Source organism: Aphidius gifuensis, linkage group LG2, assembly GCF_014905175.1.
Source record: "Aphidius gifuensis isolate YNYX2018 linkage group LG2, ASM1490517v1, whole genome shotgun sequence".
In the NCBI taxonomy this organism is placed as follows: domain Eukaryota; kingdom Metazoa; phylum Arthropoda; class Insecta; order Hymenoptera; family Braconidae; genus Aphidius; species Aphidius gifuensis.
In genome coordinates this window covers 11,618,753-11,635,203 of record NC_057789.1, presented here as the reverse complement: position 1 = coordinate 11,635,203, position 16,451 = coordinate 11,618,753, and the positions used below count along the sequence as shown (strand labels likewise).

At 31.4% G+C, this 16,451-nt stretch overlaps 1 protein-coding gene across 5 annotated transcripts; it reads right to left on the bottom strand.

Moving 5' to 3' along the window:
- Positions 1–1,803: 1,803 nt before the first annotated feature.
- On the bottom strand, positions 1,804–16,020 carry LOC122849089 (serine-rich adhesin for platelets-like). 5 transcript variants are annotated; one of them, XM_044147670.1, is made up of 6 exons: positions 14,252–16,020; positions 5,280–5,818; positions 3,973–4,381; positions 2,581–3,891; positions 2,329–2,511; positions 1,924–2,235 (listed from the first exon to the last, which is right to left on the bottom strand). In XM_044147670.1, the coding sequence occupies exons 1-6, from the start codon at positions 14,252–14,254 to the stop codon at positions 2,194–2,196; spliced, it is 2,487 nt and encodes an 828-aa protein (XP_044003605.1). In that variant the 5' UTR covers positions 14,255–16,020; the 3' UTR covers positions 1,924–2,193. The 5 variants fall into 5 exon arrangements, with proteins under 5 accessions (XP_044003604.1, XP_044003602.1, XP_044003605.1 ...); XM_044147671.1 differs by lacking the exon at positions 5,280–5,818 and having other exon boundaries at positions 14,252–14,786; positions 14,949–16,020; XM_044147668.1 differs by lacking the exon at positions 5,280–5,818 and having other exon boundaries at positions 14,252–15,223; positions 15,290–16,020.
- Between the last annotated feature and the right edge of the window lie 431 nt (positions 16,021–16,451).

Below are 16,451 nucleotides of genomic sequence, written 5' to 3'. Positions count from 1 at the left end.
TGAAGTTCGAACGGAATGGGTAGCCACGGAACTAGAGATGCAAGAATACTGGTATTTTTTTTTTCGGTATCAATACCTAATTGGTCCCTGGTATGTATAAATACGGTATCAAAAAAATTCATGATACCGATACGGTATCAATACCAAATGCATTTCCTTAGTTGCAAAATATGGTATCAATACGGTATTAAAAAAAAAATTTTAATTAATAAATATAAACAAATAAATAAGATTATGTTTACCAGCTCCAACCTCATTTCCAACAAAAAACCACAACCAAATAATTCTTATAGTATATTTTACACATAATTTTTTGAATGAAATATTTAATTTTTTTTCCGGCATTACTCCGGTTTTCTCCAGGATCACTCCATTTTTGGCCTATTTCCTGAGAAATTATTCCGGCACGAGATTGATGACGGAGAAAATACTCCAGCATGACATCAATGACGGAAAAATTACTCCAGCATAAGATCGATAACGGTGAAAATACTCCGTCATGAGGTCACTGCCGGAGAAATTACTCCGGCATGAGATCACTGCTAGAGTTTTTTCTCCTTCATTTATCTCATGTCGGAATAATTTTTCCGGTATCAATCTCATACCGGAGTTATTTCTCCTACAACGGGAAAAAAACGAATTAATGCCGGAGAAATGCTGGATAAATATTTCCACCAGGGCCAGCACAATTTTTTGGGATTTCTCTGAAATCTCTTATCTGAAATGAACGAAAATATTATTTTTATAATTTTCCAAACTCTTAACAATAAACACAGCAACAATAATTACTTTTTTATTGTACCTTTTGTAATCTCACGTCTCAACTTTTACTTCTGTCACTGTATGTCACTAGCGTCTGTTATTTTTAAAATATTTTTTTTTAAACAAAAATAAAAGATGGCCGACCGACGCCAGCGCTGTATCGTGGTATTAATACCGATATCAATAGCGTATTTTGCAACTATAGAGGTGCATTTCGGTATCGTAAAAACTGATACGGTATTTTAGATAAAAATATAGAAAATACCGGGTATCGGTATCATTTCAGGGCCGCGGTATCATACGGTATCGATACGGTATCAAATACCATGCCGACTTGCATCTCTACACGGAACGCACTCACTCATTCTATTGGAGATGTTTTGGAAAATATTGGAGTGATGTTAAAATTTTTTGAGAGTTGATCGTTTAATTATTATTAACTAATTAAAACTTAGGGGTGCAGTCAGCCTGAACTTTTTTAATTTTCAACTTTTTCAAGTTTTTTTTTTGCAATCAATAGATAATTCTTTGAAGAATTATAATATGCAAAAAAATCCCATAAGATGTTTCCCGGTTAATCATTAAAAAATATTCCAACTTTTTAATTGTTAGAATCTATGCGCAGATCAATGACTCCTGTCCATTGCGCATCTCCGCTCTCAACATTATAATGTTATAAGCACTAATATTATAATAAGCATTATAATCTTATAAGCACTTTTATTTGTATCCGTGTATCGAACGATCATAGACTGAAAAAGTGTCGATATTATTTTATTACTCCAAAATTATTTTCCATCATTATTATCTGAAATAAAAAGTCCCCGGATATAAATGAAGTTTTTTTACAATTATAGATTTGTTACTTTATAGAGAAGTTTGAATGAACTATTCATAAATCCTTCACGCGAAAACATGAGATTTTTGTCATCTTCGTGAATGTCGCTATATTTACTAGATATGAACAAATTCGGGTAAATGATAAAAAATTTTGTTTAACTTTTTTTTGAACAATCGAAAAAAAAAAAACCAACTGGTATATTATTCAAGGTTTTTCAAATTCGATTTTTCTATGATTTTTTTTTATTTATGAAAATTTACTAAACTTAAAAAATGTATAGCTTATAAAAAATTTCAGTAATACTAATATTTTTTTTGGTTTTTAATTTCATGGTATCAATGTAATAATAAATATATTATTATAAATAATATTATACTTATTATAAGTATATGATATCAGTTTTCATATGAAATAAGTATAAATCAATCGTTACACAAACATTCAAGAAAATTTGTGCCCTCGGCTTTTTGGAAATGTTCACTAAAATATCGACAAATATTTTGCATTTTTCAGTTGAGATATTTCCAAAATTTGTAGCCATTCTTTTTTTTGACTAGATTAATCAGATATGATAACATTCAACTTTAATGCTAGCCAGAACAGACTTCCGAGTGTTCATCCCAGGCAGTAACCTAAAGCATAGAAATAATGAAGTTATTAAATTCAATCACGAAATCAAAATATGAAAAATTGTATCTAATAATAATCATAATAGTTTTTCAAACCTGACACTCGCGACTGCAGTACCACTGATTCCCACATCCAGCACAAACAAACTGTGCTGCACGGTCATGGCAACCTTGACAACGAGGTGGAGTATCTCGGTCGTCTCTGTGATCTCTAGCGCTAGAACATGATCGCCTAGAATCCCTACTATCTGTTAGCAAATGTTCTTCATCAACATCATCCTAAAATAATTATGAACATCAAAATTATGTTTAATTAATCAACTGAATTTTTAGTTTTAAATAACTTACTACGCGAAGTAAACTGTTTGAATGTACGGACGGTTGTGCTGTAGAATTTACTGGAGTGATAGTAATTTCTGTTCTTGTTTTCGAGGAACTTAAAAGATCAGTTATTGAAACAGCATTGCTGTTTTGATATGCTTGCAATAAATTCTGTGATACTTGTACTTGTTCTAATTGACCACCAGACAATGTAGCACTAGTGCAACTGTTGCTGCTTCCACCGTCAGTGTTTCCTCGCTCCCTCTCCGGTGCTGTAAGAAGTTTCGCAAGAGTTGGAGAAAAATTTGTTGGTCCTGGACTTTGATTTTTAGTAAGAATCCCATGAAGAAGTGATCCACTCTGTCCAGAATTCACAACAGGATTTACGGAAATTGGAGATGGTGTCACAGGATGCAAAGTAACATCCGGATAATTTTGTGGTGTTTTTACAGGCTCACCTTGTTGCTGGCTCAACTTAGCAAACTGCACAAGAACATCTTTGAAACTTACTGCTTCAGAGTTTGTTAAATTTGATTTACATGAATCTGTACTTGAGGGTCTGGAATCACCATGACTAGTTTCGACCATTGCACCACCAGCACTTAAACCAATATTTACAGAATTTCGCATTCTCCGTCCTCGACGTGGAACGTTGTCAGGATTACGCAGTCGATGATCAGCAATTATTGACCGAACATCAACAATTGGACCTTGACGGCCTTCACCAATATGTCTACCATCTACATTAATCTCTAAATTTGTTGTTGATGATGATGGAGTTAATGATGTCGACAATAATGACTGTAAAGGTTCTATTATCGTGGTCGATGGTGTCAATACTGTTGTTGTTGTTGTTGTTGTTGTTGTTGTTGTTGTTGTTGTTCCTGGACCTATTACTGGACGAGTTCTACCACATCGACGAGTATCCTCAATAATACGGCAATTATCACTTAATGAACTTATAATATTTTTTGAATTTTGATTTACTTCGAATGACTTTTGTTTTTTAGCAATGTCTTTTTGTTGGCTACTATTATCTTTTATTTCTAAACGAGATTTTGATGTTATTCTTTCACCTTGACAATTTTTAGTTGTTACTTGCATGCCTTGACGTTCTTGGTAAAATGATAATTGATTATTTCTATTTTCTTCCCATTCCGAGACTAAAGTAAGTGATGCTGCTGGCAAATTGTCAGAACGTTGACCATTATTACCTTCTAAATATCCCATTACTTGTCGCCGTCGTTCTAAACGTAGGTAAGCTTCTTCTTTTAATTTTCTCATACTTAAAATCTCATTCCATTCCATTTCTTTGGCTCGAGCAAGCTCATCTAAGGCCTGTAATTAACAATTATAACAATTTACAATTAAAAAACTTCTGCATAAAATAATGGTATGAAATATTGAACGAGTCTTTACCTTTACTTCAGCAATCAATTCTTCAGCTCGACACTCTAATTCTTCGGCTGTTGTAACTCGTTCACAGCCAATGAGTGAATCGATATATCTCTCTCTCTGCTCAAAACATATTCTTTTAAAATTTCCATTAGACGTGTCTTCAGTAGATTGGCGTTTTCGACTATCAATAACAGACCGTTTTTTGTTTGATGAATCTTCGTCTTCATCAGTAATAGGGCTTTCTTTTTTTATGTTTGTTGACTCAGTTAGCATTGGATTTCCTTCTGCAAGTGTGTTACCATTTTGCCGGGTTTGAGGTATTGCAGTAGAGTCTTTTGTTTGATCCTCGGTTTTCTCTGTTGTTGAATTAGTTCCATTATTGTTAGAGTAACTTGTTGTGGCACAGTCTGTCGATTGCATTTTGTTTAAACTTTAAAAAGACAAAAACACAAGAAGAACATTAAGACATTAGTGTCACACACGATGGAGGCAAAAATGTAAACATTTAATAATAAATTGGGAAAACGTAGAAATAAATTGCATCGTTTTATATATAATTCTTATTTTAACTACCCTAATTGATTTTGTTTAAATTTGCCATTTATAAGAATTTTTTCCATGTAAATCAATGTTTGTATCAATTAAAATTTTGTTAAATCTAATAAAGTAATTTATTCGATAGTAATGTTTTTTCTATTGAAAATACACTAAAATAAATTGGTTATTTATAACCATAGCTATGTTACTCATTGTTTAATGATGATTTTGATGTGCACATATACATTGCAGAATTTGATAGTAAAAAAACCAATATTGTATAAAATTTTTAATAATTTAAACAATGAAATTAAAATGAATGTAAGTATGAAAAAAAAAAGAAAAAAAATGCAAGAATAATGAAAGAAAAAGATAAAAGGAAAGGAAAACTAACTCACAAAAAACGTGCACATACAACTGAATCGTTTGGCTCCATAAGAAAATTATAGTAGAAACCAGAATAGTTGAGTTCAGTGACGCATACAATTGCACTAGTGCATTCAAGTCGACTTCCTTCAATTTTGGTACTTAAATCTGGGACAGTTATAATGATGAAAAAAAAAAATAATAAAAAAAAAATGAGAGACCAAGAAGTCAAAATGACAGTGCTTCATCAATTTATCTTAATGAATTATATTCATTTAATGATCACCACTCTTGTGTAGAAATATATTTTTTTTCTACGAATTACTTTTTTTTTTTTTTTTACAATTTATGCAATTTGACCTATAATATATTTCTTTATATTATTAATTGAAAGAATCACTTATAGTATGCCAAATAAGACTCACCGTGATGCTGGCTTTAAACCAAGTGCAAGTAATACATCGATTCCACCAATTTTTGGTTCATCATTTTGCCTAAAAGTACTTTTGTATTGATACATATCATCCATCTCTTCATCCTCACATTTTTGGTAAAAACGTTTTTCTTCATTTGCTATATCCATCAACTTTCTTTCACCCGATATAATTTTAGCATGTGCAACCTTGAGAATCGACCTTTTCGCGTCTTCAACAAGCATCTTAGTGACCGGTTGAACATTAACCGGAACCCCAATTGTCGGTACTGCCCCCCTGCGCAGTCTACTGCGCACCGGAAGACCAAGCACAAGATGCTCCATGTCCTTCTCATATGAGTCATTTGTAAAATGCAATGAACAAATTCTAGCAGTTTGAATATTAAATGGAATATCACCATTCGCTAGAGGAGGACGACCACAAGCTCGTACCCATCTCATACGCACTTCCGGTATCTGAGGAAATCGATGGTAGCGAATACGACGACCACGAGTGCGACGATGACTGTTGCGGCACGTTGCCACAGCACACTGGGGCATTTTGCACGAATTAATAAAAACTTAATATTTTTTTAATTTTTAAGTAGTTTATTTTTTTTCTAGTTTTTACTATGAAAAAAAAAAAAACAAAAACAAAAACAAAAATGTTTTTTTTTATACTTGTATTTTATTTTTTAACATTCAACATTATAGCTTTGAAAAACTCCACCAAACAAACAAATAAATAAATAAATAAATAAATAAATAAATAAATAAATAAAATAATTAATAGATAAATAAATACTTGGTACGCGAAACACTTTCACTTGTTTTGCCAGAATAAATTAACACACACATACACACAACAATCACTAGTCTATATTGCAAAATTGTTTTATTTTTCTTAATGTTGAGACAATTTAAGGTCATAGGAACAACAACTATGTAACCGCCCTGCTGCCAATCCAAAGAACAACCAATAAATACACATCGGAAATATATTGTTCGGACGCAATACAAACTCCAAGGGATGGGTAACAAACAAAATCACACTTGATACCAACAACTAAAAAAGCGTTATAATTAATTAAATTTATCAAATAATATATTTAAGTGATATTTGACAAAAGTATTGATTTATAAAAATTGACATAATAACAAAAATTGATTTAAAAAAAAAAAAAAAAATAAGAAATTCTCGAAACCAAGAGCCACGGCAATCGAAGGACGATAGTAGCAGCTGCGTATATGCCTCGTGTCTACGCCAGTCATAGTCCATAGACATTCGTGAACCGGTGAACCAATGATGGTGCTGAGAGCCAACAGCCCAGGGGCGTCGTAGCATCATAAAAGACAGAAAAAAAGTGTCTTTGTGTGTGTTTGAGAGAGAGAAAGAGAAGAAGAGAGGGAGGAAGAGAAAAAAAACCACAGTGGGTTACTTGAGGGACAGGAAGAAGAAGGGATAGAAAGTAAACGCTCAAAGGGATTGAAAAGAGATCGTTAGGGGAAAAAAGTGGGATCCTAAGTGCAACAAATCCAAGATAAAACATTAACTATTTTTATCATGTTACAAGGGCAAAATGATATAAATCGGAAATCTATGAAATTTATGGAAAAAATAATATCTACAGTACAATTTTTTGAATAATACTTTGTTGTATCAATTATCATTAAAATTTAAAAAGTTTTTATTTTTTATAACTTTTTGGTAGGCTATACTTTAAGGACATTTTACAAGAAGGTTTGTTCGCAAAGTAATTTTTAAGGACGTATCTCACAGTATGCCAGTGTAATGGTTGTCAATGGTTGTGTAACAAGTAACAACACGAATCGCTGAGTCCCAAGCGCATGCGCAGTACTTGATTGCTACAAAATTTTGTTTAAAAATTGTGTGATGATAAAAGTACTCAATTAATTATTATAGAATATGACTGTTATGATTTATAGTAATTAACATATGATCAATAAAATATTAAAATTCAAATATATATATATATATATATATATATATTATTTGGCATCTTCATAGGTGAGATACAACTTTGAAGCAAATCATTTCAAGATATAACACTATTTTATATATAATACATATTCGTAATAATTCGGTTTTTATCAAATTATGAAATTTCAGTCTATTATTTTGAAAATTTTCAATTTTTTCTAATACCAATTACAGTTATTTGATTAATTTTAATTATGACTGTATAATTTATTTTTACATTTTTTTATGTAGCATTCAAAGCATTTTCGAGTGTAGTCGAAAGAAATCAAATATTGGAAAGATTTTTAATGTTGAGAAAAATTCCGTAGTTAATCATGGTCGTAGTTAGATTGGTCGATTCCAGCCTTCGTCTACAAGGGCAATCGCCCCGCCAACACTCGACGTGTGTTTCACATGGCTCAGAGCAGCTCAGAGTTACAAGTGTGCTGAAGTGAGACTAGAACATGAAAAGAGAAACCACGCCGAAAAAAGAGGAAAGGGTCGCCCTTCATTCTAAGGTGGGGTCCGGGCAACCCTACTGCGTTTCGCATAGGATCAATACCAAAGCGCACACAAGTCGATCTCTTTGTCTGCGTTCAACTAACTTCCCGATATATTCCGTTTTTCCAATCAAACCTCCAGGTTTTTCTCCGAGGACCATACATTGACTGGAGAACATAATATCTTGTTCACGGAGAAAAATTAAGAGTAATATTTACATTTTTTTTGTAATTAAGGGAGTACCTCCATCGATTAGTTTTCTTACAATTTTCCTAATTTTTGGATATATAAATCTTGAAATTCCCCTGCATCTAATGATCCTAATTTTGTAATCATGAACAATCTAGTATTAGAGATAATTGAGTCTAAACAGGTGAACTTTTTACGTGGCTTAACATTGGAGGTATAGGATTTTTTTTTTATTTTTTTATATTTTTAGTTCTAACAAAAAAACGGTTCTTACAAATTTGATAAAAAATTAATATGTCAAAATTGATATAATTATTATCGGGTAAAATATACGATTTTCATAGGTACATTTTAAATTTTTTTAAAGTAAAATTTACTCTTTCATATAAGAAAAAAATTAGGGCTTCAGATCAGATAAAATTTACTCACAAAAAATGTAAACAGTATACAATAATTGTATCTAGTAAAATGTACATTTTTTATGGGATAACTTTACCTGATTAATTTGTAATATGTCATTTCAATTTTTTGTTCAATACACTGAATAAAAAAACTTCTGTCAGATAAAAGTTTTCTTCTTGCAAAAAAATGTATTTGGATTAAGAAAAAATTGATTTGGATTAAGACAAAGACTTCTTAATCCAAATCATAAAAAACTTCTTGAATTATGATTTAAAAAAATCATATAAACAAATATCAATAAAACTACCATTTCTTTTTTTTTTTTCAACAAACTTGAACAAAACAATCAATTACTAGATCACTAGAACATTATTCTATTGTTTCGTCAAAACGTTTTCTGTTTTCGAAATAATTATTAACATAATTTGAATACCATTTTACCATTATTATTACTTAATAAATTTGTCAAAAAAAAAAAAAAGAAATGGTAGTTTCATTGATATTTGTTAATGTCATAACTTGTAACCAAAAATATTTTGTCACTGAAGTAAATCAAATAACGTTGCGTTTCCAAATCGCGCCCGTGGTCAAGCGAGTTAAGGCACAGATTTAGAATAGTTAGGAATTTCCGGTCTTCAGGTTCAAGTCCCACGTTAGGTAGAAAAAAAAAAAAAAAAAAAAACTGAAGAAAAAAATAGTATATTGCGCTCGCGTAACTCATACTATTTTTTGGCCGAGCGGGCGGGAAACACCCGTTTGTCGCCCGCAATGTGTAGGGCGACAAAGATATGCTTCGCGCCAAAAATTTAGGGCGACAAACAGGCAATTCCCGCTCGCTAGGCCAAAAAATATAATATATCACACTGCAAAAACTGCGCCTTTGGATTCTAGGCACTGTTCCATTGGATTAAGGGAGCACTGCTCCGCTAACGTTGTTCCTTTGATTTCTTGGTTCTGTACCTATATATTTGTTGAGCAGATTTTGGTGTTTCGAAAGCATGCGCAGACACAACTACATTTTATTTTTTCTCTCTCTCTCTCTCTATTTGTACTTCTATATCTGTCATGTAATAATATTTACATCATAAATATACATTTATAAATTATTATAAATATTCTATATATCTTTATGTTACAAGGGCAGTGGGAATAATGTGTGAATTTCCAAAGCGTAAGAGGGGTAGTGCGTTTTTTGGAAATTCACACATTATTACCACTGTCCCTAGTAACATAAAATATAGTTCGTTACATGTGCCCAATCAGAGAGCCCGCTCACAACTCATTTGGAGGGGATACACTCGCCAAGGCTCGTGCTTGCCCCTCTAAATTCGTTGAGAGCACACTCTCTGAGTGGGCACTTGTAACGAAATATACTATTAGTTATTGATTTTATCGAATATTTAACATATATGCATTCATATATATGTTAATTATTTAACAGTTACTGAAATAGAGAGGTTATGTTATGTGTATGAGTGTCTCTTTCTTGATTCAAGTGATAGCTCAGGCTGCTCAACGAATACAGTTGAACAGCACCTTTGAATTAACAGAGCAACTGGACCGATATCGGTGCTCCTTGAATATCATTGAGCAGCGCTCAATAAAATGTACTCCATGAATCCAATAGAACAGTGCCTAGAATCCAAATATAAATATAATAATAATAAATATATTTTTTTTTTAATTGAAACGCCATCAAGAAAACTTATTTATGGGTTAAAACAATAATGTCTTGAATCAAGACACATTTATTCATAATCCAAGAAGTATACTTCTAAAAACACGAACCGTTTGTCTCGATCCAAGACACTTTTGTTCATAACTCAAGAAGTATATTTGATAGTAGAGGGAGGGATACATGAAACTTTATTTTTAAAAAATAAAAATGTCCGAGGAAAAGCAGTAGCTAAGAAAAAGATGTAGCTAAGGAATTAATGTTGCTAAAAAATTGTGTTTTAAGGAATTAATGTTGCCAAAAAAATTATGTTTTATAGAACATTAATTCCTTATTATCCAATGACAGTTGGGGGGGGGGGGGGGGGAAAGATTGCGTAGCATAAATTTCAAATTTTTTGGGGGTGACGAAGTGGGTGACCCGGAGGTTAAAACTGCAATTTTTTAAATGTAGAAAAACTTTGAAGTTGAAAAAATTGAAAATCCACGGTTTTAACCCCTCCACCCACCTATTTCGATACGGTCCTATATTATTATATTATCTCCCTCTATGCGATCGCTTTATGGGAACGCTCTGTTAAGGGTTGATATTTTTAGGGAATTTTAATTTTTAGGGAATTTTAATTTCCTATTGTTTTCGCTTTTCTTCTGGACCCCCCCCAACCATGGTAGACACCCCCCTCACCCCTAAAAAATTTTCTAAGTTTCTTAATCTCAATACAATAAATATGGAAAATATCAGTAAATATAGAGGAATAATCACTGAATATAAAGAAAAATACGATAATTATAGGAGAATATCAGGAAGATATCGGTGAATATAAAGGAAAATATAGAAAATTATAGGAAAATGTCAAGGAAAAATTACTGAATATAAAGAAAAGTACGATAAATATAGAAAATAACAGTAAATAAAAAGGAAAAATCACTGAATGTAAAGAAAAGTACGATAATCATGAAAAAATATCAGTAAATTTGAAGGCAGACAAGAAGAACATATATTTTTGACGAATAAAATTAGGTCTAAACTATTGAAAAAAAAAATTTTAAACTTGACCCTACCTGATGTAAAATATATGTCTTAAATACTGAAATTTTATTTGGGAAAAACCAAGTGGGGTCAAGTTTAAAATTTTTTTTTTCAATAGTTTAGACTTAATTTCATTCGTCAAAAATATATGTTCTTCTTGTCTTTCTGGTTTCACCTTTCAATTAATATACTCACAATTAGTGACAATTTCGAATACTTGACACTTTTTTTGTAAAAAAAACTTTGTTGCAAATAAATTTAAAAATAAATAAAATCTCAACAAAAAAAACAAAAAACAAAGAAAAAGTAAGCAATTTATTTTTCAACTTTGGTTTTGACAATTATTTTTTTAGAATAAAAGACCTCGTTTCTTCAAGTAGATTAAAAAACTTCGTTCGTTCATATCGCGCTCGTGGCTACGTGGCTTAAGGCATAGGTTTAGAATCGGTTAGAGTTTTAGGGGCAGAGTTCAAATACTCGGTTAGGCAGGTAAAAAAAAAACAAAATCTTGAAAAACAAAACACTTCAAATTGATTACGTTGAAAAAATTTTTTTTTATAATTTTTTTGTTTTTTTTTTAAATCTTTAATTATTTAAGAAAAATAATTTTTCAATGAAAAAAAAATTTTCTCGACCAATAACAAATTTGTCTTGAATTAAGCCATATATAGATTTGGTTCATGAAAAAATAAATATTGAATCGAAAAAAAATTGATTTAAACTGATTTACGTTGAAAAAATTTTTTTGTTTTTTTAAATTCTTTAATTATTTAAGAAAAATAATTTTTCAATGAAAAAAAAAATTTCTTGACCAATAACAAATTTGTCTTGAATTAAGCCGTATATAGATTTGGTTTATGAAAAAATAAAAATTGAATCGAAAAAAAATTAATTTAAACTGTAACACTTTAGTCTTGAATGATAACTAGGGCAGGGAACTTGCCGTACGCGGGAGTGTAATATTGTTGAAATATAAAAAAAATACATATTTATCATTAATCAAGTCCATTATAATGTTTAAACAATTTAAAACAATAAAAAATGAGCAAATTAGACACCTCTCAATTCGGTATCGAAAGCCTGTCGAAAGGCGGTCGAAATGCTGTCGAAACGCGATCGAAACGGTGTCGAGACAGAGTCAATAGATATATAGCGTAAAAAAATTGAAAAAAAGTTATTCTTACGATTGTATAATTTTTAAATGCTCAATTATACTGTTTTATTATGTTTTTTACATGCAATTGTTATTAACAATTAATTTGAAAATTATAAACAAGAAAATTTTTTTTTGTTTAAATTTTTACAAGTTTTTTATATTTTCTATTATTTTTTTATAAACAAAATACAAATCTATCATTAATAAAGTCCATTATAATGTTTAAACAATTTAAAACAATAAAAAATGAGCAAATTAGACACCTCTCAATTTGGTGTTGAAAGCCTGTCGATTCAGTGACAAAATATCTCGGTAATAATGACCGAATCAATTACCGATGAATGGTCTGAGGCTCGACAGCTTTCTGACTCCAGTAGATATTCGAATCATGTCAACCTAACCTCTCTACCGTATGTAATTGAAACTCTTATTTAATATTAAATACATATACTAGTCAAGGTTTTCTTCAGTTTAAGTTGTTATCATTATAATCTTATATTTATTTTATATTTTTCCAATTCATTTTGATTATCCGGCGCTCGTGAATTACGTTTTATATATGCTGTCGAATGGCTGTCAAATCGCTGTCGACTGAGTGCTACATTGGAGAGTCAAATCCCGATCGAATAGGTGTCGACGCATCCGCTAGGGAAATGAAAAAGCCCGAGGCCAAGCAGTAGCTCAGGAAAAGACGGAGCTAAGGAATTAATGTTGCTTAAAATATAATTTTTTTGGCAACTGTAATTCGTTAGCTCCATCTTTTCCTTGGGATCTTTATTTATTCAATAAATAAAATACATGAAATTTTATTTTTTAACAATAAAAATCCCAAGGAAAAGCAGTAGCTATAAGGAAAAGATGTAGCTAAGGAATTAATTTTGCCAAAAAAATTATGTTTTACAGAACATTAATTCCTTATTATCCAATGACAGTTGCCAAAAAATTATTACTATAGTTATTAATAAGTAAGCACTACCAGAAAAGTTTTCCAGTAATTTTCCGGAAATTTTCTAGTAAGCATTTGCTGGAAATGATTTCCGGTTATTTTCCAGTAAATTTCTGGAAGAATTACTATGCAGATTTCCAGTAATCGTTCCAGTAATTTTCCGGAAGTTTTCTAGAATTTGGTTATTGGGGAACCTTTAGAAATAATAACAATAAATAAAGTTCATCCGATATATGAGTATCGACTACTTTTTTTGGCCGGTATATCGATACTTCGATATTCAAAACGGAGTAGCCTATATTTTGAATATCAATATTTTTTTGAAGTATCGCACATCCCTATTACGAACGGACCCCAGGATAGCTATTCTCGACATAATTATCCCCTCAGTTATCCCCGGCGACAGGGATAACTATTTTGTGGAAATTCACCTTAATTTATGGCTTTATTTGTATCTTTTTCAATGGTTTCCATCAAACGACTATATCGCTTTCGAGCGTTTTCATGTTATCCCCGGTACAGGGGATAATTATGTCGAGAATAGCTATCCAGCAGTTCAATTCACAGGACATTACAATTTAGGGTTTTTTTTTTTTCACTGGTGGTGCTATTTTATATGGAGACCAGGTATTTATGTCGGAAACAACTATCGCACAGCTTTTGAAAAAAATATCAGTGCCCTTCCATGCCTAAAATCTTTTGACTTCACTGATGCTTCGTTAGAAGTGTGAGTGTTGCCGGCTTATATTTACAGACACTAATACCACTGGAGCAGTAAACATGTAGATTTTCAGTGCATTTCAACTGGCTTACAACGATGCATTTTCAAAGTATTATAGCGAATATCTTTTAAACGGCACAATTATTTTTTCATTAATTTCGTAGGTAATAAAATTATAAATTTGTAGCAAAAAATCAAAATTTAAATAAAGAAAATACAAGCGCAAACGTATGCTCCCTATGCTTAAGTGTTAAAGTTGGAATTGAAAATAAAAAAAATCGGAAATTAAATAAGGGGAAAGTTTACTTAAGAACAACTTTAAACATAGCTTGATATTCTTAGAAGGGAAATATTTAGTATGCTACGATTAATTTATATTTTATACCATTTTATACTCCGTTTTATGATGTTCTTTATAATCCTGTGATCTTTTCTAGTCGAGTGTAAAGCAATTATTCCTCTTCCAACTGCTGGACTCAGCTTTTTATTAGAATTGTTATTAAGTAGAGAACATTGCGAATTCCAATCGACAACTTGTGAATTTTTCATATCTTTTGATACGACATCTGGTAACTGCTCATCATTAAAAATTTCTTGAGTTGTTGCTTCAGGTTGAACAATACCAACTTGTTGTTCGATAATCTTTTTTTTTTCATTTGTGATCGACTCAATCGACTTTTTACAAACTTTTTTACATTTTTCTACCAAATTTTCACGTACATTTATCGCCTGTTTTTCACAAGTGATGTTCATATCTTTACCATCGCTAGATTCTTTGTCAAGATTCTCTGAAATCTTAGGTATGTTCTTAGTCTCGACAGTAATCTTCGAATGTTTATGAGGAATGACCAAGTTTACCAAATTTGTCTTTGAAATGTCATTAATTTTTTTTGCGACAGTGGTTTTTGTAATATCCGATTCTGGAACAATATCCATTGAATCAGAATTTTTATTTTCGGAGCTTTCAGACATTTTTTGTGCACATTATTTCCATATAATTCAAATTACTTCCAGCGAATCTTTGAAAGTTATCGTTAAATTGTTTACATGTTAAAATTTCTCAGTCGGTAAAGTTTACTCACATTTCCGCAATCACAAATGTCACAGAGGTTAGGTATGCTCCGTTTTTTCTTTTTTGCTTACTTGGATGATAAATTATTTATAGCACTCAAACAGTTAGTCGAAAATCTCTCAATAGCACTCAAAAAAACTAAAGTGAATTCTTTGCAAGCAGCATTCACTTTTAATTCCATTTTAAAAACGATATTCTTATTTCCATTTTTTATCGAATGAAAGAAGACAAGTACTTTATTCCAATCTTTTTAGTACGAAACGTTATATGAATAACTCTGATATCCTGTATATATGCCAAGATTATTATACCAATCATAGTCATAGTCTTAAATGAAAGCTAGATACTAACTTTGTCAATGACGTTATTATAAATCATTACTGCTCTATTAAATCCACTATTATTTGTAATATCTTTTGATATGTAATGACAAGCTGACTTGTTGACACAAAATTCATTTATATGAGATATTGAGGAATCAACCAAAACAGTTATGCTTTTGTGAAATGAGTTTGAAATATTATTATTGAAACACAACACTTTTACACGTCAATTTTTGTAAATTGAAAGTAATATTCAAATACTTGTTCAATCCATGCACTGCAAATAGAATTTATTCATAAATACACAACTACACTTTGAATTGGATTGGACTATATTTTTGGTTGTATTGCAAAACCTCCGCTTGCAAATCTCCAAGATGGCGGTAATTTAGCTATGATAAAAACCTCGATGCCTGTCATGGTCAGCTGACAACTTATGAGAATGAGCTATCATTCGAAAATAAAAGTAAATTGTAACGAAAGAAAAAGTTTTACTTTTCTTATTAATTAATTGTTGCATATGGCCTGGTTTGACTTAACTCTGCTGACTCGATGCCCGATGGGCACCTTAAACTTTGAGATAAAGTTCTGACAAAAATCACAGCATTTGGGCATCATTTGAGCATGATTGGGTTTTAATTGAATATATTTGGGTTAAAATAGTTTTTAAAAAAAATTATTTAATGAAAATTTTGTCCTCAAATTAACCGAAAATTTATATATATTAAGGAGGGTGTCCACTATGCCAGTTTTCCGTGAAAGCCATGTGGTTAACACTTAACAGTGTTGGGCGGCAGTCCAATTCACAGGGCAAGTTTTTTACAATTTAGGGCTATTTTTTGCCGCTGATGGCGCTTGTAAAATTTTTTTTATATAGATTTTACATACAAAAGCTTCACAAGCGCCACCAGTGGAAGAAAAAAGCCCTAAATTGTAATGCCCTGTGAATTGGACTGCTGGGGCTTTTTTTTGCCACTGATGGCGCTTATAAAATTTTTTTTATAAAGATTCTACATATAAATGATATAAAAGCTTCACAAGCACCACCGGTGGATGAAAAAAGCCCTAAATTGTAATGCCCTGTGAATACGGGGGCGGCACTCCAATCATATATAAAGTGGGTATAAGCAGAGTGAAACCATAGATGATTTTTACCTCGGAAGTGACGAAACCCCCTTATACCCACTCCA